Source organism: Hibiscus syriacus, unplaced genomic scaffold, assembly GCF_006381635.1.
Source record: "Hibiscus syriacus cultivar Baekdansim isolate YM2019G1 unplaced genomic scaffold, ASM638163v2 tig00004072_pilon, whole genome shotgun sequence".
Lineage (NCBI taxonomy): Eukaryota > Viridiplantae > Streptophyta > Magnoliopsida > Malvales > Malvaceae > Hibiscus > Hibiscus syriacus.
Window position 1 is genome coordinate 2,105,951 of NW_024061998.1, and position 26,331 is coordinate 2,132,281.

At 31.8% G+C, this 26,331-nt stretch overlaps 2 protein-coding genes and 1 pseudogene across 3 annotated transcripts; 1 reads left to right on the forward strand and 2 right to left on the reverse strand.

The window, feature by feature from the left end:
- Positions 1 to 5,528: 5,528 nt before the first annotated feature.
- On the reverse strand, positions 5,529 to 6,358 carry LOC120189593 (annotated as a pseudogene).
- Positions 6,359 to 8,752: 2,394 nt separating this feature from the next.
- On the forward strand, positions 8,753 to 12,605 carry LOC120188806 (vacuolar protein sorting-associated protein 41 homolog). 2 transcript variants are annotated; one of them, XM_039192202.1, is made up of 9 exons: positions 8,753 to 9,328; positions 9,411 to 9,451; positions 10,396 to 10,465; positions 10,570 to 10,790; positions 11,215 to 11,350; positions 11,434 to 11,524; positions 11,721 to 11,920; positions 12,078 to 12,149; positions 12,387 to 12,605. In XM_039192202.1, exons 1-7 carry the CDS (start codon positions 9,253 to 9,255, stop codon positions 11,731 to 11,733), a joined length of 648 nt encoding a protein of 215 aa, XP_039048133.1. In that variant the 5' UTR covers positions 8,753 to 9,252; the 3' UTR covers positions 11,734 to 11,920; positions 12,078 to 12,149; positions 12,387 to 12,605. The 2 variants fall into 2 exon arrangements, with proteins under 2 accessions (XP_039048133.1, XP_039048140.1); XM_039192209.1 differs by having other exon boundaries at positions 11,218 to 11,350; positions 12,387 to 12,600.
- A 1,306-nt stretch (positions 12,606 to 13,911) lies between these two features.
- LOC120189603 (homeobox protein SBH1-like) lies at positions 13,912 to 16,964 on the reverse strand. The gene is made up of 4 exons (XM_039192841.1): positions 15,944 to 16,964; positions 15,618 to 15,861; positions 14,251 to 14,495; positions 13,912 to 14,182 (listed from the first exon to the last, which is right to left on the reverse strand). The coding sequence occupies exons 1-4, from the start codon at positions 16,298 to 16,300 to the stop codon at positions 13,979 to 13,981; spliced, it is 1,050 nt and encodes a 349-aa protein (XP_039048772.1). The 5' UTR covers positions 16,301 to 16,964; the 3' UTR covers positions 13,912 to 13,978.
- Between the last annotated feature and the right edge of the window lie 9,367 nt (positions 16,965 to 26,331).

A 26,331-nucleotide genomic window follows, 5' to 3' on the forward strand; every position in this document is an offset into this window, starting at 1 on the left:
TTGCCTTTCATCACAGTCAATGCTCCTTTAATAATCCGAATGGTTTCCCTATCCTCGTCAGCCTTAGGGATAAAACCATTCTTGTGCAAAGTGCCCAAGGAAATCAAATTCTTCTTCAAGTCTGGGATATGTCGAACACCACTCAACGTCCGAACGGAGCCATCGTGCATCTTAATTCTGACATCACCAATACCAACAATATTGCAACATCGATCATCACCCAAATAAACCGAACCAGAATTAACCGGCCTGTATGTCGAAAACCATTCCCTATTTGGCGTGATGTGGTAAGAACATCCAGAATCAAGAATCCAAGCATCTGTCAATTGTGTCGTTGAAATAGAAAGCATATCACCCTCACTGCAATCAGAAGTATCATCCTCGACCACGTTCACAGACTTGGATGAGCCATCACGCTTCTCATCAGTCTGCTTTTTCAACTTCGGACAGTCTCGCTTCATATGTCCCGCCTCCTTGCACTTGTAACAGTGAATCGTCTTCTTATCCCTGGATTTGGATCTGGAATTCCGCTTCCCGGACCCTGCCTTCTCTGGCTTCCGTCCACGATCTCGATTACCCTTGACATATAAGCTATCGGCTTGAGAGCTTTCCCCTGCATTCTGCTTCCGCTGGTTGTGAGCCAACAAGGCTGCAGTAATCTCCTCAACGTTGATAGTCTCTTTCCCATATGTAAGAGTAGTCACCATGTGTTCGTAAGAGGAAGGCAACGAACACAACAGAATCATCGCTCTGTCTTCATCCTCAATTTTCACATCAAGCCGAGCCAGATCAGAAACGATTTGATTGAAGACATTCACGTGTTGCGCCAAATCGTGATCGTCCTGCATCTTCAGCCCATACAGCCGCTGCTTCAGATACAGTTTTGTCGTTAAGGATTTGGACATAAACTGACTTTCCAACTTCCTCCAAATTTCGTCTGGAGACGATAGATGCATGATGTGATACATGACATCGTCCGCCAAGCATAATCGTATGGTTCCTGCCGCTCGCTGCTGCAATTCTTCCCAATCTTCCTCATCCATCGACGCCGGCTTTGTAGGTCGCAAAGCCTTCAAGATCCCTTGCTGCGCCAATAGATCCTTCACCCTCGTTTGCCATAATCCGAAGTTACCCTGACCATCGAATTTCGCGACTTCGAATTTTGCTCCTGACATCTGATACCAATTGTTGAATAAAACTTCTAGCGCCGCTTAGGCACCGAGGACGTAAGCACATTGCCGAACCTCGTAAAATTCTCGTGTTCTTTCGTTTTCTTTACCCGTTTTCGTCAACAGTCTTCAACATCAAACATACCAGATCTCTTCATCACAAAGGAGCAGTGTCACACTCAGACAATCTGACTTCCTCATCACGAAGGAACAACATCGTAATCGAAAACGACACGATCTAATCATCGCGGATGAGCAATGTCGTCTTCAGCAACAAATTACCTCCAAAAAGAATGTGTCATCAATAAACAACGATTAATCGAAGAAATGAGAGCCGATCAAAGAAGAGCTTGAGACTTGTTGACAATCCAAAAATTGGTATTTTATGTCTTTGCTCTATTCCTGTTCTCACAGCAATGAGCAAAGAGGGGCAGCTGTAGTAACCAATTTTTGGTCCCTACATAGCTTCCATACATTGATGTCCCCCATGCACAACCCATGCCCTGTTGTTCCCCACTAAGTGTCATTTCCAAACCCAACACCTTCCCATACCGTGCAAGTCCCATACCTACCCATCCATCAAACAGTGACATAAACAGATATCAATCAGAAAAATCCCAATAAAATATAAGAGCAAATCAAGTCTAAAATCCCGAGGGATTTATCAAATCCATCAAGCATGTAATAAAAGAAAGGGAATGAGGAGATATCAAGGACATTCGGTGATGGTTAAAAAAAAGGGAGAAAGAGACGAGGGAGAGCATTCGAAGAGAAAAAAAATACCCATTCGAAAAAGCAGAGAGATTCATAAAAAATCAGAGAGTATAACCATCAAAAATAAAAAGAGTGAGAGGAGACTTACCTTTCCTTCATCGGACAGCAGTTGCGGTTTCCTTGGTCCATCGGAGTCATCCTCGTCAGTTACTGTGTGGGTATGATTCTTTCTCTCTTTCTTTCTTACCTTCATCTCTTGAAAATGGGGAGGTATAGGGAGAGTGAGAGAGCACGGCAGTGGAGGGAAGAGAGAAAGTAAACAGGGAAAAGAGAGAGTTTAAGGTTTTAGAAAAGTTAAATGAAATTTGGGGGGAACCAATTCAGTTTCATTTTAGGGCCCTGTGTTTGGTGTGAAATGACACCGTTTTGGGTGTTATGTTTCTCTGGGTCCATCTTGTGGTGTAATCATGAGAATGGGGTTGTATCTTTGTAAAGTTTGTATTTCAGTGCTTTCTTTTGTAAAGCTTTCATTTAGGTCATTGAATGAAATTTATTTCCTTTTATTTCGAGTAGTTATTTATTTGTACTCTTATTTTAATCCTCTTTTATGATAGATACATTTATGAAATTATTTAACTTTGGTTATTACATTTATATGTGTTTATATTTTAGCCTATGATTGCTTGCATTCATACATATATGGTGTTTGGATTTTGGCCATGGTATTTGCGAGACTTTCATTTTAGTTCTTGAGGTTTGTTTAAAAGATGTGTTTAATTGGTGTTTTAGATCCTAGATTTTAAATTAAATTTGTTTTATACCCTGCTTTTTAATTTCGAACATTAGTGCCATTGAATTTACTGCACATTTTGTTACTTTCTTAGTCAGGTTATTTGGCTTTAACTTATTCCTTAATTTAAGCCTTTTCTAATTTATTTATTTCATGATTTTTTTTTATTTTTTCTTCTGCTTTTTATATATTTAGACTTCTTATTATTGGTTGTATATAGGTAAGATGTTATATATATGCAGGTGTATTCGACCCCAATATATATACGTTACAAATTGTGTTTAATTTCATTTTTATTTTAGGTACAAAATATGTTTGTCAATATTTTTATTACTTGTATCAGATTCCAATATCTTGTAAGTATATTATCTGAATAATTTCAAGAATCGATTTGTAGAATGGACGTGGAAAGTATCACTTGATCGAAGTGGTATAATCCGATACGACGTTCGAACGAAATGAAAACTCGAAATAAATTTAGTTTGTTTTACTAATTAAATTTTATTATTCAAATGATCCAATACGTTTTTTATGTGTAAGTTATTTTATGCAAATATTGATTTTCATTTCAAGTTCGATGCACATATTTATCAATGAGGAGAGAATATTCTTTTACTGATAAGAAATAATCGAATTGGCTTTCCCAACGGAGGATTGTTAATTTGGATATTTCATTTCGAGTTAAAGAATTTTTCCTAATTAATTAATTTAAAGTAAATTAATCAATGTTCAATAAGCGGATCATTTTTTAATTTTATATTTGATTCATCATTTCCATCATTTACGACAACGTGTACGCGACACAGTACTAATTTTGGGCGTTGTGGGGTGCTTCTCCTTCCCTATGCGTAACCGACTCCCGAACCCGTTAAATATGATTTCTGGTAAATGCAGACCATTTTTCTTTAAAATGATTTTTCTTTAAAATTGTTTTAAAAAGGCGTTTTTAGGTATTCGACCTACCTAACCCAAAGGTCGATGACGACTCCCTTTTCCATTTTATTTCAATCAATTCAAAATCACCGATTTTTCCAAAATAAAGTCATAATCGTTTTTTAAAATAATATTTAATTGTTTTATGAAAAAAATGGTTATGACACTACCTTTTTTGTTTCATAAATTACCTTCCATGGCCAACCACGTCAGCTGGTGAAGGAACGTCTATTGTAGCATTAAGAGGAGCCAGTGCTTGAGCTCCAGCTAAGAAACCTGGCGGAAACTATCTTGCCATTGCATGAAAACGGTAGGGAATCGAGGACCGGTCTCGCATGCACCAGAAAAAAGAGAGATATTGGATGTTATATGATTATGTCATAAGCAAAGTTGGATGAAGAGGGTTAATCCCCGTGTCGACAAAACCGATAACAATCCTGTCTCCTGCGTTTCAATCACCTCCTTGAGTCCAAACAGCTTGTGTTAACCCCAAGAACTGAGGACTGTAAGTAGTCATCACTTTGGCTCTTCTATCTCCTTCAACCAACTTCACTCCCGAAGCATGTTGTAGTTTCTTAGCCTGGAATTTTCATAGCAATTATAGTTCGAGACAACGAAATGATGGCTGAAACAAAGTACTAGGAAACAACCTGAGATGGTGTCATGTGGACGGCAAAGCCATTAAGAACATGTTTGAAGCTGCATAGCTTGTTATAGCTTCCCTTATCTAAAGTGCTTTGAAGAACTTTATCATGAGAATCCACCAACTTCTTTGCATGATCTTTGGAAGCTTCACTAATCATTCATACAGAGTGCAAGCACTGTCAAATTACTAACAACATAATACTAAGATCAATGATGAAGATGAAACATGATACAGCTGCAAAACATGATGTTTTTCGTAACCTATCGGGTTCAAATCTTCTTAAGTTGCCATGAAATGCTACTGGTTCTCCTTCCATTAAAATCAAATATATCGATCTCTCTTCTACAATGGATGAAATGGAACTCATCGCGAGAAGATGAAAGAGAAGGATAACTGCGAAATTCAATACAGCCGATGAATCAACCCCCTTGGCCACGTTTATGCAAGGACATGAATGGTTTTTGTGGGGCATTCTGTGTTTAGAAGGAAATGACAAGCTTTGAATTCTTTCATGAGTTAAGTGCAAAACAAATGGTTATCATCCTCTGTTAACGTGATTAAAGCTGTTTCTTTTATGGAAATGAATCCCCACTTGAAGAATTGTGTCAGTTACCTTCGTTTTTCTTCTTAGATTCAAATTAAATCTGGTAGTAATCAAGATTAAATCAGGAGGTTCATGTTTAGCCAATGCTGTTTCACACCAAACCCATCATGAAAGGCGCATTGCTTCAAAGAAATAAACTAAGCTGACAAGTTTTCATTATTACAGTTGATCAATCTTGCACTACCTCGTGTTAACCATATCAGTTCAATGTCAGAGAACTACATACGATTGATTCTCCAGAACGAACTTAATCTCCTAAACCTAATACATATACTTGTGATGTCTCCTACACATAAAATACTAATAACCACCAGTTGGGGCAAAGCAAACAATTTCTACAATATACAGAAATGTATGATCTCAAAGTTCTTTTGAGATCATCCTCGGAACATTCAAAACACACAGATTTTCACATTTTGGCTTCTTCAATTGTCATGCCTACAAAAGCAGGATGATAACTAAAGGAACATCAAGGATAAAAATTGCAGCAATCTTACAAAATTACCAGGCATGTGGCACCAAGAAATCCTAAAAGGAAGCATATAATGACATACCAGTCCTTGCAGTCCTCACATTGCACCATGAGATCATCAGGGTTGTACGGCATCTCACATTTGCAGTACCTTTAAAAAAAGAATCCATTGTGAATAAGAAAAATTCACGTCATAGTACTCACACAGAAACTCGGTCAGGCGTAAAGGCTCCCGTAGCAGCTTTTTATTTGAATCTGCAATAGTTGTCCTCAGCCCCAACATTCTTAAGCTTAGTGTAGTTCTTGAAAGTATGAACAATGCACTTCCGTTCAATGGTGTGAGCACTCTGCACATCATAGTGGTCAGTCAACAACATCTCCTTTGCTCCATGGAATTGCCTCCTGCCTCCAAGTGATTCCTCGAGACGATAATACCATTGTCTGATTCAATTTTCTCAATTCTGGGGCTTACCATTGTCGGAACTCCAAAGGACGCATCAAAACACAATCTCCAACTGAAAAAACATCATTCTTTCACTCTTAAGCCATTACAAAGTAATTACATTGCTCAAATCATCTATCTACGGTACACCTTTAATACACACTTAATTCCGTACACGTTAATTAATGTTAATATGCATAGATAGATGCCTTTGCATCTTTCTGCACCAATGCCTTTGCATCCCATTAAACCCATCAACAAGCAAAATCCAATTACCAAATCAACGAACCATTCGCTTCTTAACCATCAAAACCAAAGTTACTCTTTTAACATATTTGAAAATTTCATATTGATAAAAGAGAAATGCCAAGATTAAAAAATTCCCAGAAACCATGTATCTCTGACAACTTTGTTGGTACCTCTGATGCTGTAAGAATCAAGGTCCTTCTTCCATTGTTTGGGCTTGGCAGCAGAGTTCCCTGGTCTAGGTTTTTCCATGGAAGAAGCTAAGGATTGAGGGTCAGAGTTTTTACAGGAAAGTTTCAATCTTTATCTTCAAAAAGTGAAACTGATGGAGATTAGAAGAATTAAAGACAAATCCTATGTTCCCCTCGTGGAAGAGATAGATGGTTAGCTATTGGAGATCCATTAGGCTAAAACCCGATTAAAAAATAAACCTATGCTCAATTGAATTTTGAATGGGTCGGAATGAGTTATTTAATATCGGATTAGAAAAATTGCCAGTAATTTTAAAAAATAGTATATTAAAACTTTAAAAATAGATTTTTCATATTATTATCATTTATATCTTGTTTTTTATAAAATAAGATATAAATATAAGATTTTTATATATTTAAGATTCAGGTTTAAATTCGATTTTAAGCTTTAATCGAATTAAGTTTGAGAATATTTCGAGTACAAACTTTTTAAACTTGAGTCAAGATTCAATTTTTTATTTGAATTAAATTTGACAATTCTAAGTTCATGAATTTTTAAATCGAATTGATTTTAGTTTTAATTTTTTTTACTCAAGTTTAATTTTAAACTTTTATAAATTAAATTAAACTCAATAATATTTAAGTTCAACTCGTACATTGTAAATATAAAAATAAATTTGATTCTAAAACTAAAGTTAAAATGAAAAAATTAAAAATTTTAGTTTTTACAGTTGATTTGAAAGCATTATTTTTAACATATTTATTTTTTCAATTTTTATTCATTTAATATTAGTTTTGTGGTCAGAACGAGTTTTTTTAAATCAAAATTGCTTTTTAGACAACATTACGAAATGGGGCCTAGGCTAATTGGGATTCCACTTTCGCCATCAGTGCCATCTGGGCTCTAGCTACGGATGTGACCGAATCAGATTTAACCAAATAAAGTTATTTGTGTCATTCATTTATTTGTAAAGAGGTATATATTTTATTTGTGTTTTTAATATCATGATCATTTATTTATTTTTAAACATGTTCATAATTAATTGTGTGACATTCATAAATATATTTATATAATGTTAGTTAATATTCACGAACATGTTCATTTAATGTTTGATAATCATACCTTTTTTATCTTTTATTTGCAAAATAAAGGAAAATTAATGAAATTATGTCTCTAATCCTTAAACTCTTACATTTTAAACTTCAAGATTTATATTATATTCAATTTAGTCTATGCCTTTTATCGGGTTAAAATGGAGAGAAAAATAAAACGAAAATGAGAACCAAAAAACGAACTTATAAACAAGTCAACCATCGAGTTTGTTCGTGAACATAAATGAGTTAAACACATTTTTGTTGGTTAATTAAATGGACATAAAATATTTGTTTATAGTCATTTTTTTAACTTAATAAAAAAATATAAACAAACGTTATGTGAACGATTCACGAACAATTCATCAAATATACGAATGTTTCACGAACAGTTCATTGTTTAATTTTTTTTTTTTGATAATTTTGGAGCTTTGAATGAGAAATTGATCCAAACGTTGTTGAGGAAAATGTGGAACCAATTGTTGGTTCGTAAATGTGCATACGTGCATGATGTGGGTAACATGAATGTTCGACCCGGTCTAGCTCTTTGTGGGCTTCCGGATATTTTAACCGAAATGTGAGATATTTTCCTAAAAATAGAGAATATCTTTTCAAAATCTGTTTTGGAATTAAATGATAAACATTAAAAGGTTTCTTTAATCAAAAACATTAATTTTGGAAATTGTTTAATTGTTTGATTCTCATTAATGTTTCATCAGGTCAAAAATTTCCAATTGTTCATAATGTGAACTCCCTATAAATACCAGCTGACCTACTAGGTTAAACAAGTTTCAAAACAACTCAAAGATCAATTCAAAAGAATTCTTTTCTCTAGTTTTTAGTGATAGATAAAGACAAAGAATGGATCGTGATCTCGACAGTTGTGCTACTGTACGCTGATCCTCTCTTGTTGAATCCTAGAAGACAGTCGACCAAAGATCTCCAGCATCAAAGAGTCATTACAGCAAAATGGGTTAATAGCGACATTTGTAGCGGCATTTCTAGAACAAACGCCAGTAAAGACTCGTACTATAGCGGCATTTTTATACAAACGCCGCTAAATAATTTACTTTAGCGGCGTTTTTATACAAACGCCACGAAAGACTGTAATTTACTGTCGTTTATAGAACAAACGCCGCTATAACTCGTGATTTAGTGGCGTTTTTATACAAACGCCGCTAAATACTCGTACTATAGTGGCGTTTTTATATAAATGCCTCAAAATAATGTACTTTAGTGGCGTTTTAAGCACAAACACCACTAAATACTCGTACTATAAAACAACATTTTATAATTAGATTATTATTTTATAAATTCTAATAAAGTAAAGAACTTAACAAAATAGTGCTGTATAAAATCGAATTATTTGTATACTTCGTGATAAAATAAATTAGAATAAAATATTTTTTTTAAATATTTAAACAATAGATCAATCAATGATACTGTAAAGAAAAAAAGGTAAAAGGTGAAAAAAAACTCCAAAATTAGCGAGGAGAGTGTGATGTGAATCAGACATTTCTATTGTCGCGTCGATGACTAAAATCCATTCCACGGAGCCCAGCGAAATTCAATGTCAGATATCAAACCACCCTTTCGGAGATGGAAAATGATTCTAATTATCTGTTTCCATCGACTCGCGGAAACAGAATTATGATTTCTTAGCTATCTTCCCCCGTTTTGTTTATTTCGTTTACCTAACCCTAGCTTTTCTGTTAATTATAATAGTAATTTGTTTTTGCCTTAAAACAAAGACGGAAAGTTAGATCTTTTATATTCTTCTTCTTCTTTTGTTGAATTTTTGAAATTCTTTTACGTGATTAAAATTTTCTGTGTTTGAATTGTAGGAGCGGTTGACTGGGTGTTTACTGTATAGTGTCTCCATATATTTTCCTCCTTTGTTTGGGGAAAGTTTTCCGAATTAAGGTTTCAAGTTTTAGTTAGGGCTTGGAATTGATGGAGCCTCGTGTCGGTAATAAGTTTCGACTTGGTCGTAAGATCGGTAGCGGCTCTTTTGGAGGGATCTGTTTGGGTTTGTTGCATAATCCCCTACCCCTGTTTTTGGGTATGATTTTGAATATAGGTTGATATATAGGAGTATTTTATATTTGCAGGTACGAATATTCTGACAAATGAAGAGGTTGCCATTAAGCTTGTAAGTAGCCTTTGCAAATTCACTTCTTTTTTATTTGTTCAGTTTATTGCATATTAGCATTCTATAAACAACAATGTAGTTGATATTCTGGCTAGGTTTTAATCCGAGTGAATGCTCATTAGATTTCTTGCTTTAACTTGATCGTTTATAACTTAGAAATGCACTATGGTCATAGGTTATATTGAAGCAATAAACTGTAGAAGTATGTAGTTGAGGTTAAAATGTACCATGATGGATAAAATTATAATATTCTGGTAAAGTATTATATAGCAAAGCAAATGTTTAGAGCCCTTGACATGTTGGATTACTTTTTTGGTTTTTCACTTCACTTGGTGTTATTTTTGTTATAGTTTTTGATTCACATTAAATTAACGATGATCATAGTTTGTGGGCTACTCCCTTAACAAAAAAGAGAGAAAACAGAGAAGAAAACTGTTAGTTACAGTTTAACTTTGTAGGATTTTCGTATATTACCCCAAGGAGGATTGAATTCGTTCGTAAATGTAAATTTCTCATTTTCTAATTGTTGGCTGGCATCATAGCAGACAAGAAGAAGATGCTTTGGGTGGTTATCTCCTGAGATAAATATGGTTAAAGGGGGTTACTTACGTTACAACTTTGATTACCTATTTACCATTGTATATATGTTATTCTCATTACTCTCCCGACACATCGTTAGAATTCTTTTAATCAATCAGTGATACTTAATAAGCTTTTTAGAGTTATCTTTCAATCTGGCTGACATAAATACATAATTAATAATTTTATTTTATGCTTGAATCATTGTTTTGATTTTATTAGTTAAAAGCTTTGGCATTCTATAAAACAAAGCTTGCTTATTTTAAATTTAATAATAGTTTTCTCTTTTGTTGTAGTTCTTTTATTCCATATTAAATTCTTTATGTTACATAAGGAAGTGGACGACTTTTTTCTTTAATGATCAGGAGAACGTGAAGACAAAGCATCCTCAATTGTTATATGAATCGAAGTTATACAGAATCCTGCAGGGAGGAAGTAATGATACTTACAGTTTCTTTTTTCTTCTTAGACAATATAGCTCTTGTTTCAACCTTTGACCGTTCTTTGTATTTCATATCACTTATCCTTTTTCTTGGCAGCCGGGATTCTAAATATAAGATGGTTTGGAGTAGAGGGAGATTATAATGTTATTGTTATGGATTTGCTTGGACCTTACACTGTAAATATTTTGGCATCATTTCAGACTAGCTGTTACATATCAGGAATTGCTCCTTTTGGTGATTCTTTGGTTGTTCTAGCCTATATTCTTGGTGAAGAAGATGGAGAAAAGGAATTTAGTTGCACAATACCTTCAAGACAGGTATGCGTCCTTTACAGTTCTGAAAAAAGCTAAGTTCCTTGTCATGGTGTACACCCCCTATTTTGAGGCTTTTTGTGCTATCATTAGTGCATTATCTGTTTCTGTTCCTGCAAGTTTACCAATTTATCTTTATGGTGTGACTCCATTCTTGACAGAAGCCACGGCAATGGTTACTATAACTACTCTACATTGTTGCTCTGCTTTGAACTTTTAGGTTGTACTTATATAAAGAAATCTAATTTGGAATTCTTTTTTCAATAGGCTGCTTATGCTTCTATATACGTTCTATTGATCCTGAGTTTAATAGTTGGTGGAGTGGATTGTAGAATCGAATGCATTAGCTAATAATGTTTTCTCAGGAGTTTAATAAACCGCTGTTGTTATAAACTTATAATTCTCATTGCCTATGCATAATCTACTGTAGCAGGGAAATGCACAGAGACCAGAGGTTCGCATTGTGTCTTGGAACAATGATGAATTGGCAACTGATGCCCTACCAGTACATGGCTTTGAGCACTACAAAGCAATGGATTATTCCTTGGCACATGCTCCCTTCTCAGGTTGATATCTCCGTTCTTGAAGTTATTGGTTATTAGACAGAATTTCAGTGAATAGTTATAGTGCTCTTCTCATATGAATGTAGGCAGCAGTTATGCCGGTGGACAGTGGGCTGCCGGTGATGAACCAATATACTATATTGTATCACCAAAGGATGTTGTCATAGCGAAACCTAGGTTTCTTCCGATTCTTTATATTTTTCTTTCTTCTTGAAGATTAAACTTGTCTTTCATTGAGAAAAATAGTAGAGTAGGAAAAAGATATCTTCGTTGCTTGTTGTTTGAACCTATTCAGGATGATGCCTTAAATTTTCGTTTATTTACTTTATTAACAATGAATTTTAATACCATAAATACTATGTGTATGGTGCAGGTTGTCCCGTTGATGATTGTAGATTGTAAACAAGCAGTTAATTTGTTGCTCCAAAATCGGGACTTAATTACACCATCTGAAGTTGTTTCACAGCTTCTGAATACTAGAAAAAAGTGTGATACGACAGCCTTTTCTTAGGAACATACCCAACAGTGCACGCAAAGCTTGTTGATTTTCAAAAAGAACTTGTAAACTTGCAGGTCCTGAAATAATTAACCTTCTATTTTCCTTATGAAGTTAACTTCTTTGTATGATACTAACACAGTTCTAGAGTTTATGCTTGTGAGTTGTTTGACTGATTTGTAATCTTTTGTATTCATCTAAGATGGTGTTATTTAATCAGTTTGTTGAATGTAGGTTGTGGAGAATAATCCCAAATACTGGGAAGTTATGTCATCAACACTTGCTGTGGGTTGGCTAGATATCGTGGTATGTGTCTGACAGACTAATGTGGTTTTATAGCTTAATAAAATTATGAAAGCTTGGATGTTTCTGGACAATTATTAAGATCTATCTCTATATTTTGCTTATCATCATGAAGGTTGCCCATGCCATAGAGTTGTTGACTGTTGGGACTGACCATGCAGAAATGTGTTGTTAACTTTTTTAACGTAAGATATAATGGATTTTCATATAAACTGATGATTTATTTGGATATGAAACTAGAGATCGGGTTTGCATTGCCATGGATGGGGCCTTTTCAAGTGGCATGCCAATTGGAGTAAGACCTTATGAAGCAAAATATCTGTGCAAGAAATGACAGGACGATACTAGCTCTGCATCATTGTTTTCCCATATAAACTGGATTTATCTCTTTGAATTTAAGCGCCTCATTGTGACGAAGAGTTTTGAAGAATGTGTAAGATTAGAAACAAAATATCTTAGATATTATTGTTTATTATAGTTAATAATGTTGAACTACATTATATTTTACGTTAATGTAAACTTTAATTTATTATTATGGATTTCATTTTTCTTGTTATAGATTTTAAGTTTGTTGTTATGGATGTCAAGTTTATTGGAAAATGCTACAGGTTAAATTTGGGTAATAAAAGAGTAGAAAACAACATTTGACAAATTAGTTTTAATTTGCAAAATCAATTTCTTATAGAGAGGTAATTAAAGCGTTTGTATATTAAAACGCCACTATAGATATGACATTTGTGGCGTTTGTTCTAAAAAACGCCGTTATATACCAGATCTTTTGCGGTGTTTGTGAAAAAAACGCCGCTAAATCTCAAGACCTATTGCGGCGTTTGTAGGAAAACGCCGCTAAATATCAACACCTATTGCGGCGTTTGCTGGAAAAATGCCGCCAAATATCAACATCTATTGCGGCGTTTGTTGGACAAACGCCGCTATATATCGTTACCTATTGCGGTGTTTTTTGTTACCAAACGCCGCGAACTTTAGCGACGCTATTTGCAGCGTCATAACGCCGCAGGTGTTTTTTGCGGCACTTAAAAACACCGCTATAGGTAAAAAACGCCGCAAATGTACAATTTTGCTGTAAGGAGTGATCGAAAATTTATTTTTAAGAAAACGATGTAATTGCACGACTCAACTTGTTTTCAATTGGTTGTTTCGTTTTTAATCACGTGTTTGTTTTTATACTATTTTTTTATTATTTAATAAGATTTCTCATTTTACTTTTATTTATATCATCTCGGATTATTATACCTCTAACATTCATCAAATTCATTATTTATTTACATTTACACCCTTGCTCCAACTTCAGTCCATAAGCATGAAAAGCAAGAGGCCCCCCTACTCCTTACAGAAATCAGCATAACTGCTTACACAGTTACACATAATTAGCAGATAAATATTCGTATGTTATGATACTTAAACTGGAGTGTAAATATTTGAGAGTTATATTCTAGAACATAAATATCTAATGCAAATGAAGAATCAGAACAATATAACGTGCTTATCGACAGCATCACGGGACATCAATAAAGTGTCGTGCAGCAAGATGCTATAGCATATAGACACTCAAGACCTGAAAAGGAGAATTATATATATATATATATATATATATATCAGACTAAAGGTCGGAACTTTAAATCAAATACATGTTATAGAATAAATATAGCCAGAAACTACATACACGAGGTATGCATGCATATTGCATAGGATAATATAACATGAACTATGTTCCTAATTCATTATATCACAGTTTTTTTTTCCGCATATAGATGCAGTAACCTTCAAGATTCCTGCAGGCGGCAATATAGGGCTCAAATACTTAGGATCTTTTAGAGAAGGGTGGGGGAGAGATCCATAGGGAAAGGATTGCCCAAAACATTGTCCAAATAATAGTGCGGATGTGTCGCATCCATTACGACGAACTGCATATCTTCAGATGGTTTCCAGTGCCTTTTCCTTTGATTAATGAACCAGTTGTTTATCTGCTTCTGATCCAGACCAGTCGACTCGGCCAAGGCAAGTTTTTGAGACTCCTGTCAATGGACTTCGGGGTTAGACGCATAACATAGTCGCATGAATAAGTTTGGCAATGTTTACTTACCGATGGGTAAGGCCATTTGTAATGCCTACTCCACCAATCCAGCAACTGTTGCCTGGCTTCCTTAGGCAACTTCCCTTTCTTCCTCTTCTTCATAAACTCCTGTTTCAGATTACCGAGATATCCGCTGTATTTCCGCAAAAGCTGACCTTTAAGTTCTCGATCTTCAGCAAGGGGATCGATGAAATTGTTGTTCACATCAACGTCTTCTTCGGATGAAACGTTCCTGTCAACACCCTCTCCACAAGCTGAATATAAATGAATTAGTAAGCAATTTAAACACATACACACCCACATACGTGAAGACTTGAGAGGCCTTAAGAACATGAGAATTCTTGGGAGATAATGTAGCCTGCAATGTGTGTTATGCAGGAAAATTAAGCCATGATGATAAACAATACAAGTACAACAATTTGAATCAATCAATATGAAGGTTCAAACAATAGTTAAGAGGCATTAAATTCCTTTTTTTTCAAAAACATACACAAAAGGGAGGGGAAATTATGCTTTGTGGAGGTACACCTACCAACCTAAACTCGGTATCTTGAAACCGGGATCATCATATGATATAGGATGATAGCAACCTAAACTCGAATATGGCAATGACAATGTACAAACATTAATTCTAATGCTCTAACTCCCATAGGTTATAGGTTGCTAAACTGAAAAGAACACTCAGCTTGGGATCCTAACGATATGGCCATGAATAAAACATTAAGTCATGTAAAATTGAAGCTGCTGCATGATGCATGAAAACTAGGACCACGACTATAAAGGGCTAGAAACTGTAGACAGAAACTAAATTGTATCAATAAGGAATTCAGCCTATAGAGAATTCCAAATATATGCTCACTACTCTCAATGAGACTAAGTCCCTTACCTACTTGCAATTGCAGTCCAATTTAACACCCAAATTTAGGGATATAATTCCCTTCACCCTCTAATCCATCTGTAACCCTAGTTTGATCAAACCCTAAATCCTCATCTGAACAATATATTTCAGTTAAATAAGCATTACAGTACCTTCACATCTCAATATTATGTAGGCTAGCCCTAGCAAGAAGCAAGCTGCAACATATATCCCCATTGTTTGGTTCATCACTTGTTCCATTTTTGGAAGGCTTAGCAACCAAACTAGGTAGTAGTTTAGTTAGTTACCCCAGATGTTTGCTTCACTTCAAGAAAAGAGAGGAAGATGACAAAAGAAAATGGAAATATACATAAATTATGTTGTTAATTATTTAATGTTACATATCCCAAGATCCATAGACATGCATGCTGTTTTAAAATATAATACTGGAAATAATCAATTTTGGGTGGTGAAAGACAGAGAGAGGGGAGATGGAGATGGAGATGGAGAGAATTATCACCAGAAATTGCAGAGGAAACTGTGAGGGCTTTGAACTGACACTCGACCCTTTGGAGGAGAAGCATGGCTTCCTTGAAGGGTTTAGAGAGTTCTTGCTCGTATTTAGTCAGCATCTCACAATAAGCCTCCATGAACTGGTCAAGTGCCGGATCCTCACCTATGCAGAAGGTCCTAGAAGGACCCACAGCGGCGGCGGACTCGCATGCCCCTTCCAACTTCGCTACCACTTCAGGCGGCGCTCCGACCTGCTTGGTTTCGTTAAGTTAATACTACTTCCGCTAGAAAAATATAACACATTCACAAATGAGAAAATGGATCAGTTTTCACCTTTTGGCAATTGACATAAGCTGCCAAGAGACGATGGAAGTGAGGATGAGCCATAATCTTGGCCTTGATAGAAGTGCTGCCGTCGCTGCTCTCCATGATACAACATCCAGTATTGTTTCTGTTGCTGTTATGATCGTCTAGGATCATAGAGGAACCACTGCAGCTATTGTGATTCTGGCCTTGATTGTTAGCAGGGGGTAGAGGAAGAAATAAGGATCCTGAGTCTGTATTATGATGATGATGATGGGGATTAGAAGTCATGGGATGATGATTATGCATCATCGTCATAGGACACAGTTCATTACTATCGTGTCCAAAAGCCATTATGCAAGAAGTGCTATTGGAACCACCTTCCATTATCTCTCTCAGTCTCACTATCTTATCTTCCTTTTTTTCTTCTTTCTTTCTTCTCCTAGTTGTCCACTTAGGGGCTTCACTATATAACAACAGAACCCATTCTCTCTCTTGTTGGTTTCTCTTTCCTACGCAATCTATTCTCTTTTTTTGCCCTAAATATTGTTTATATCACAAGAACTCTCCCGAGATTTATGCTACAAAGAAACAGGCTTTTTGCATAGGAAAAGTGGGATTCTACTCTCTGTGGGTTTAATTTCTGGCAAAGCCAGCTCAGATTTCCTTTGGAAAATGGGAGTTTGTTGTGTTTGTTTATCTTCCTAGTCATTAACAGAAGAGCATTAATTCTCAGCTTCTTTTGCACTTATTTGGAAGACAAGAAAAAGAGAGGAAAAAAAGCTGTGTTTCGGTAAGGATTTCACTGCAGAACGCACGCGGGGTATGCAGAGGGAAAAAATAAAGAAAAAATGCTTCAAATTTTCATGGCTCAACTATTAAGCCATTACTGGTGCAAAGCTTTACCTTCCCGATGAAAGCTCTTAAACCCTCTTTTCTTGCACCGAGCTAAGTGGTACACACTGCCATTACTGGCAAACAACAAAGAGAGGAAAAAAGATAAAGAGAGAGAGAGCCTAGACGTTTATAAATTTGTTTTCTTAGCTTTTACTCCATGTATTAGGAAAGGGAAACAAAATAAATACAACAATGGAAGAAAAGAAACGATCAGATCGAGGAAGACTATAAGGCATCCAAGTGGGAAAAGGTTTATGTGGCACGAAATCATCGGTTCATAAATAAAAACTCTTCCCTCTTCAAACTCTCATTTTATGTTATTGTGTGTACGCATTGTGATCTCTGAGTTTCAATGCTAAAATATAAATTGTTTATACTTCTCCACGCAAATAGTTTTAGGGATATATTTAATCAAAATAGATGATAAAATTATTTTTAAAAGGTAATTGATATATTTTATTTATTTATTTTGATATGTGCAAAATGATAAGATATATAATAGTAAAAAGAAAAAATTATTGTTTGTTGATTTTTTTTAAAATTACATTTTAAATGGGATAATTTTAAAATTTAAAAAAAGGCACATAATCAAACGAATAAAATAATATTTGCCATTTAGGAATTAAAGTCTTACTTTACCTTATAAAGAGTTTTTCGAATTACTTTTATAGTATATTGTGTAATACATTAATTTTGGGTAAAATGATTTTTTATAAAATGAAATTTTCTTTGTAAAGTTTAGAAATTTTATATAAAAATATAAAATTATTTATTTTTCTTTAAATTTAACGTACATCGCAGTTTAAAAATTTAATGGGTCAAATTGAATCAGAAATTTCTTATATAAGAGTGATAATGTAATATAACCCCGGGGGCAAATATATATTATTAAACAATTTAAAAAGTTCATTCTTCTTAAATTGTCCATGCAAGTTGCTTCTATTAAAATTTTAACATTTTAATTAATTTAAAATTTTGATTAAATTGTGATTAAGGAAGGCCCACGGTGATAAAAAAATTGAATTAATATAATAATGAAATAATTAATATTAAAAAGTAGGGTAAAGTACACAAATGGTCCCCTAACTATAGGTACTACTGTATTAACTCTATCAACTATTAAAAATTATAAAATAGTACTCTAACTGTAGAATGGTTTTTTATTAAGTCATTCGACTATTAAAAGTTACAAAATGGTCACCTGACTATTCATTATGTTCCAAACTCATCATTTTTCGTTAAAAAATTTGATGATATTCTAAGTTGAACGTTAACTTGCTGATTGTGATATGAAAAAATTTGATCTCAGAATTTCAAACGACTATTATATCTCAATCGTCATATTAACTTTTAGCTCAAACAACCGTCAATTCTTTAACGAAAAATGACGAGTTTGGAATATAATGAATAACAATATGACCATTTTGTAACTTTTAATGGTTGAAGGAATTAATAAAATAGTACCTATAGTCGGGGGACCATTTGTGTACTTTACCCTAAAAACTAAATGTATCATTATATTAAAAATAGTATTATATCATCAGATTTAATTTAATTTAATATTATTTAAATGGACTATGTTTATATAATGAATTAAAAACATTAATCCTCTTATTCACAGCTAAATAAAAAAATAAAACTGTCATTAGACAAATTTAAACTGTTTAGGGGGCATTTGGTTCGCAGAAAAGATTATTACTTAAGAGAATGATCTTTTCCGAAATAGTATTCACGTGTTTGATTCATAAAAAAATATTATTTCTAGGTAATAACTTATTACTAATAGTAACATTTTTTGTTGAAACATTGGGAATTTCATTACCTCCATATTCTTAGGTAATGATCAATTCCCATCATTTCAGACACAAATACCCTTGAAATAATAATTTTTTTCATATGGATCATTATCAATTCTTGTTCTTCATGATTTACTCAAAATTATAAACTTAATAATAATAATAATATACAAAGAGTTTAATTTAATAAAATTTTAATAAATTTGAGTAGTTAAAATTGTTTTATGTTTTTAATATTTAGTGTATTAATTATTTTATAATTTTATGAGTTGAAATGTTATTATTATAAATATATAATTATTTAAAAAACATTTAATTTTAAGTTATTAAAAATAGATCCTATACATTAAAAAATAATATTTGTCCACTCCATATCACAATGTTATATTTCATATTATATTATATTATATTTAAATAAATATGATATTTATGAAAATTATTTAAAATATAAGTTTGTTATATTAATTATATGTTAAATTTATTTTTTATTTAAACATAAATAGTGTAATAATTAAATATTTTTATAAATTTTTATTTAAATATCTATATTTTAATATTAAAGTTGTTATTGTTAAAAAATATATATATCACAAAGATAATTTGATAAAATATGCATCAAATTAATATTATATTTCTCCAACCAAACATTATAATCTTATATTTCTACTAAACAAATTAAACAAAGTAATACAATATTTTTAAAATAATATTACATTTCGATAATTTTAATTTTAAAAATAATCTTATATTTCGTGAATCACGGTTATTGAATAAAGAATCCTAAAAACGGAAGTCATTATTTAAACAATTAATAGAAAAAGTAGAAAGAGAGTGAAGATGAACAGCAGAGTGGACAACATCCTTTTGAAATCTCTCTCAACTCTCATTGTTAGTCTCAGTCACAGCATCTAATCCGCAATTATTTAGCATGCAATAAAATCAAGCCAAAATGAAAATAAAATAAAAGTTGGGTTCAACTACAAAAGCTGATAAAGCAAGTGGGACAGTCCCAATCCCCCCCCCCCCCAACAACAATCAAAGCCATTGTGGTTGTCCGTCAAACTGTCTCCAATCCACCTATTTAATGCTGTAAATGACCTAAATCGAATTTGAGTATTCTTAAATTTGACATAATTTCAAAAATTTAAAATTAAAATCCAAAGTTGAAATTTGAAGATCAATTCAAATTCAAAAAAATTTGAACTCAAAATATTCTTAAACTTAATATTATTCTTAAGTACATTAAAAGTTTATACTATTTTTTTTAATAAAATAACATATACATATTAATATTGTTAATAATTTAATTTTAAAAATAAAAATTTATAGTATTATTTGTTCAATTTGCTCGCAATCTTTTTGCATTGGATATCAAGTGGCTTATTTATACTTATTAAGAACTCGAGTTAAATATGACTTAAAGCGAAATCTATTTAATTCAAGTATTAACTGAATTTTGACTAAATGAAATTTGAGTAACTCACTATCTTAATGAGATAAAGATAACAAAAGAGGTTTTAAAGCAGAAAAGTAATGATATTGCACATTTTATTAGACAATTTAAAAAAATATATGGTAACGAATTTGATTTTATATTGAATGTCCTTTAAAAATAACTCTAAAAATCATCCTTTAAAAATTTGATTTTATATTGAATGCCGGTAATGAGTAGGATAGATAAAACAAACAATTGTTAGCGATTTAACTTTAGGGAAAAAAATAATAACTCTATAAAAAGCTCTAATTTTTAGTTGAACAATTTGTGTGAAAAAATTACTCCTAATATTATATGTTATATGTTAATCTCACTTAATTTTGTAGAACAACTTTAGCGTTATCAAATATTAGATGACGTTAGCCGTTTTCTTTATTTTCCTCTCTCTTTTTTCTTTATAATTTATGTTAATTTTATTGATAAATCTAATTTTTTTCTTTAATTTTATTTAACCAACAGCGGTATTGATTTTAATACTGGTTGTTGGTCGATGATTATCTTTTCATCTTTTTTTTTTAGTATTTTAATAAAAATAATTATGTCATTGTGACATGTTTTTGTGTCATATTTTTCTCTGCCTTTTGGTACCTTACGGTTTTTTGTCATTCTTTTTGTTTATATTTTTTCTTAGGGTTGGATTTGACATCGTCACGATTGATCATGATGGCGCTTATTTGTTATCATGATGATCTTCCCTGCTTTAGACCCTCAGATGAATTTAGATACGCGTTTTACGTTTGTTAATAGTTTTCTTACGTTGTTTGACTATGATTTACGATTTTTCGGTAGTCTTTCAGTAGTTTCATCACCTTTTGTGGTTCGTTTACCGATACAATTAGATTTGTTCGTATCTTTATTTTATTCGAGTTTTTTATTAAATTTTTTAACTTTTTCTTCTTTGATTTTTATGTGATTTAAGTGGTTAGTTTTTGCCTCAATAATAATAGAAAAATGTCATAATTATATTTTAGATTTACGGTTATCCTTGTAAATTTTCATTATAATCTTGAATGTTTTTTATTTTTAATAAAACTAACGACTTTATATATAAAAAAATTAGATCACGTTGTATACTGCTAAAATAAAATAAAAAACTAATGATAGACAATTGGCGAATTTCTTATAAAATAATCAAATGATGCTTCAGAACTTTTTTTTAAAAAAAAGACCTTTTGTTCTTGGAGAATCTTATGCTATGGTTACAATGAAAGGGGATGTGTACAACGGGAAAGCAACATATATACATGTGCTTCTTCCAGGGAAGCAGTGCACCAGTAAACACAAGTGTTGTATTTAAAACGTCTGCAAAACTTCAGTTCAAACTACTGTGCATGCATAGTTCCCCCCCCCCCCACTAAACCAGATCTCCTACCCAACATAACACACTTGTAAACATGGAACACAACGAATCAAACCACGCAAAACATTGGTTGAACGTAACACACAAACCAAGCGAATTTAATATTTAAAGGATAATTATTATTTTTAGAGGTTTGAGTTCAAGCACAATATTTATATAAATATTTAAGCGTTCTTTGCGGAATGGTTAAAAATCTCCTCAACATATATTATATTTTACATTAGAGAAAACATTGGTTCAACTCAATTATTAAGAAAACCAAGACAAAGAGGAGGGAAACCAGTTGATGTAGGGTTTGTTTGTGTAGATGAAACATAATGGTAAGTTAGGTTTCACGACATTAGCAGTGTTGTTGCTAAAAAAAGCCAATAAACCCAAAAAGAAAGGGAAGGGTTAACTTGTGGTTTATGCACTTTCCTTGCAACATCCGAGTTAAGGGTTTTGGGTGTCAGTTTTTAGGGTTAGGGTGAAGGGGAGGGGCAGGTCTAGGATTTGAAGGGACAGATGGAGAGAGAAAAATGGAGGAAAGAAAGCAAAAAGAGGGCATAGTACGCGAATCCGTCACAACAGCGTAAGAATAAAAGCAACCAAGAAAGACGTCGGTTGTTATTTGTTGAAGTTGAAAATCAGTGAATTTGGCAATGCCGCTGAAACTAGTGGGAAACAGTGAAATATAAAAGAGTATAAAATGTGGGCTAACTTCCTTTTGCTCAAATTTTATAGGGGATTGAATTTCATATATTTATCTTTTATTAATATAGAGTAATTATAAAATAATATTTATTTTAAAAAATAATTATTTGCATAAAAACGTTGAAATATTTTTATAGAAAAAAATAGATTGAGGGGGAAGAATGAGTAGTCTCGTGAAATTTTTAAATTCTCTTATATTTTAGATTTTTATGTGTATTTTTTTATTAAAAATATATTTTTATTCTTAAAATTTTATAAATTAATTATATTTTAAAATTTTATAAACTCATCTCTTAGACTAAAATCATGTGTCCTTTCATTAAGTGTCCCATCATACTTATAGAAGACGTGTTTAAACTTAAAATTTACAAAAAAAATAATTATCTCTTAATTATTGAAGTATTTTAATTCATGTTATATATTAAAAATATATATATTAAATATATGATAAGAAGGCAGTAATATTTTATAGCAATAGAATCTATTGAAAATGGGTAAAATGTACTAGTAGTTCTTTGTTTTAAGATATTTCTTTGTTAAGTTTTATAATTATGAAAAATTATAAAATAACCATTCAACTTAAAAATTAACAAGTTGATTTGCTGCCACCTAAAAAACAGTAAATTATATGGTATTAATAAAATTAACGTAATAATAATTTTACTTCTTAACTTTTACCATTTTTTTAATTTTGGTCTCAATTCTCAAAATCTAACCCTTAACATTTATATATTTTTTCAATCAAATCTCTTTCATCTTTTCCAACGAACTTAATTGATTATAGGACTTTTGTTGTTGAGCCCTCTAATTATGAAAAAATATAAAATGGTCATCTAACTTAAAAATACTATCCTTGTCCCACTAAAAATGTCCCTTATTGACTTTTTAAAAGTCAAAATTTCTAAAATTTTACCATGATTATTTGAAATATTTTTAAAATTTAAATTTTATTATATATATATATTTTTAAAATTACTTAATTAAATGTTTCGAAAATATATTTTTATCAATAATAAATTTTAAATAATAATAAGCCAAACTTTAAAAATTTAACCAAACATTAAATAATAAACAATTTATGTAGTACGCATAGAGAGTAACAAATTAATCAACATTAATAAATGGGTAAACTATTTCAGTGACCACTCAACTATAACCCCTTTTCATTTGACCACTACTTTTGAATTCTTGTCAATTAGACCACCCAATTATTTAAATGCATTTAACCAGACCACCAGTCATTAACAGTTAATGGAAGTGATGACGTGACAGTTAATGGAAGTGATGACGTGAAAGTTAATAAAATTAATATAATTACACATTTGATCCTCGATATTTATATATTTTTTCAATTTAATCATAATTTAATCTAAATCAATAAATTTAATCATCCAATCATATAATGACACGTGTCATCATACGATTAGATGAGTTTTTTTATATAATTTTAATTTATTTAATATAACATTTTTTTGACCAGATGGTGAAATGGTTAAAAGAAAAACAACTCTCAAATAATTAGTATAATTATTTGAATTATTGTCAATTAGACCATCTAACTATTTAAATGCATTCAATCAGACCACTAATCAATAACAGAAGTGATAACGTGGCAGCTAGTAAAATTGGTATAATTACAGATTTGATCATCGATATTTATATATTTTTTCTATTTAGTCTTAATTTAATTTAATTCAATAAATCTAACTTTTTCATATAATTTTAATTTATTTAATATAACAGTTTTTGTCCAAACAGGTTAAAGGAAAAACAACTCTAAAATAATTGAGTGGAGGGATTTGAACCCACGTCCTTGTGCCTGAAGGAGGAGAAGAAACCAACGCCTCTGATCTAGGCTCCCATTTTTTATTTGGCTTACATAAGATTATATAAAACCTATTAAAGCTACTGCAAAAAAAAAATAAATAAAATTGCTTATTTAGGGACTTAAATCTAAACAAATTATATGATTAGGGATTTCTAATCTCAAATTAATACAAAATTAAAAATAAATCTAACCTTTTTTTTTACATTTTTAGAGATATTTATTTTTTTCATAATTATAATTTAATGATTTTAACTTTTACGTTTGAGTTAAAAATTATTTTTCAAGTGCACTTTATCCAAAAGTTATAAGTTTATAAATTATAAAATAAACATATCCTATGATAACAAAATAAATTTTAAAAATATAATTTTTATCCCAATAAACAATTTTTAAATTCAAAATTTAAAATTTTTAACTTTTACTCTTGAGTTAAAGAAATGTGTATAATAGAGATAAAGATAACAAAAGATATTTATTCTTTTCGCAGTAGCCTTAATAGGTTTTATATAATCTTATGTAAGCCAAATAAAAAATGGGAGCCTATATCAGTGGCTTTGGTTTCTCCACCTCCTTATGGCTTAGGGACATGGGTTCAAATCCCTCTACTCAATTATTTGAGAGTAGTTTTTCCTTTAACTTTCTGTTGGACAAAAAAATATTATATTAAATAATTTAAAATTATATATAAAAAAATTATATAATTAGGACTAAATTGAATTAAATTAAATTAGGACTAAATTGAAAAAATATATAAATATTAAGGATCAAATGTGTAATTATACTAATTTTTTAACTGTCACATCATCACTTCCGTTAACTGTTAGTGATATGATTGAATACATTTAAATAGTTAGGTGATCTGATTGATAAGAATTTAAAAATAATAATTAAAATGAAAATGAATTATAGTTGGATGGTCCCTAATATAGTTTACCCTTAATAAATAGACAGGTAAATGACACGACAACTAATAAAGTTAGCACAATAACAAATTATTGTCTTAACTTTTACACTTTTTTTAATCTAGTCCCAATTCTTAAAATTTAACTCTTAACAATTAAATATTATTTTTATTTATTCCTTTTCTTTTTCTCCAACAAACTCATTTTCTTTCATTTTTTTAAATAGATTCCTAATCTAAATTCAACCATGGAAGGACCAAAAACAAGCTTGTAAGATAGAAGCTTATGGTTTCATCAGGTTGTGAAATCCTAAACCCTTTTTTGAATAGTAACTAATTTTCTCAAACTTTTGTTTAAAAACCAAAAGATTTATTCAAAATTTCTCATTTTAAATATTGCATTCTATATTTACAGCAACAGCATCAGTAGAAACCTTACCAGTTGATGTGGATGTCCAATAACCAATCTAAAAATTTAAAAATAGAATCTAAGATTTTAATATATCTTTCCTAAGAAATTGAATATGCAATTTTTTTTCCTCTTGCTCTTAACACTCTAAACCTTTTATATGTTTTTTACCTTCAAAATAATGGGAATATACAAACTCTCCTAAGGAGCCAAGTGCATCCGCCCTTGTCAATGCCGTTGGGAAACCTAACAACATCCCAAATCCAGTGACTAATGTTTGCGTTCTCTATGCCTACCTGGAATTTAATTTTTTTATGATAGTTATTCATTTTACTGATGGTGTTTACCTTAACAATTATTTTTATACACGAAAAAAATTTATGTTACTAATACATATATGTTCATCTTAATAAATATTTTTTATATCCACAATTGCCTATACCCTTATTTAATTTTTTTTAAAAGGGCAACCATTAGTTAGTATTGCTTGAATGAAGTTTGATATTGACTAAGTTCGTGTATTTTTTTTAATAATTTTTCATCAATAATGTAACCCCCCAGATCAATGCGGGTAACCAGATCCGATCTGGGGTGTCACATTTGAGTCACCGGAGCGACCCACTATAAAAATAGCGGAAAATTTAAAACTTTTTTATCAGTACATGTAAACTAATAAAATCAGTTGTCGCTATTTAAAAATAAAACAGATTTCCAGACTCGTATATAAATCAAAATACATTTAAATGCCCCCTAATCACATGTACCATACTCTGTAACAACGCCGGAAGAACTCCCTTACTGAAGTCGATAGATGCACTGGTACAATTCTTTTAACCTGAAAATGTGAGTAATAGAGTGAGCTTTAGAAAGCTCAGTAATACAGAACTACCAGATGATGCTGAAGAACATGCAGATACAGATAAACATACATATCCTTATTATTTCCGAACATTTACAGATTTTTATGTTGAGCAGAGATCCTACTGATATTTCAAGTGGTAACAGACAATGAGCTTTCAGTTCAGATGGAAGTATTTCG

Bases quoted from the DNA above. Each gene is read 5' to 3' on its own strand.
- LOC120189603 (XM_039192841.1), bottom strand. From the start codon at position 16,300: ATGGAAGGTGGTTCCAATAGCACTTCTTGCATAATGGCTTTTGGACAC. The intron at 15,862-15,943 runs GTGAAAACTGAT...GAAACCAAGCAG, and splicing joins CTTATGTCAATTGCCAAAAG to GTCGGAGCGCCGCCTGAAGT. The intron at 14,496-15,617 runs GTGATAATTCTC...ATTTATATTCAG, and splicing joins AGTTTCCTCTGCAATTTCTG to CTTGTGGAGAGGGTGTTGAC.
- LOC120188806 (XM_039192202.1), top strand. From the start codon at position 9,253: ATGGAGCCTCGTGTCGGTAATAAGTTTCGACTTGGTCGTAAGATCGGT. The intron at 10,791-11,214 runs GTATGCGTCCTT...AATCTACTGTAG, and splicing joins GCACAATACCTTCAAGACAG to CAGGGAAATGCACAGAGACC. The intron at 11,351-11,433 runs GTTGATATCTCC...ATATGAATGTAG, and splicing joins GGCACATGCTCCCTTCTCAG to GCAGCAGTTATGCCGGTGGA.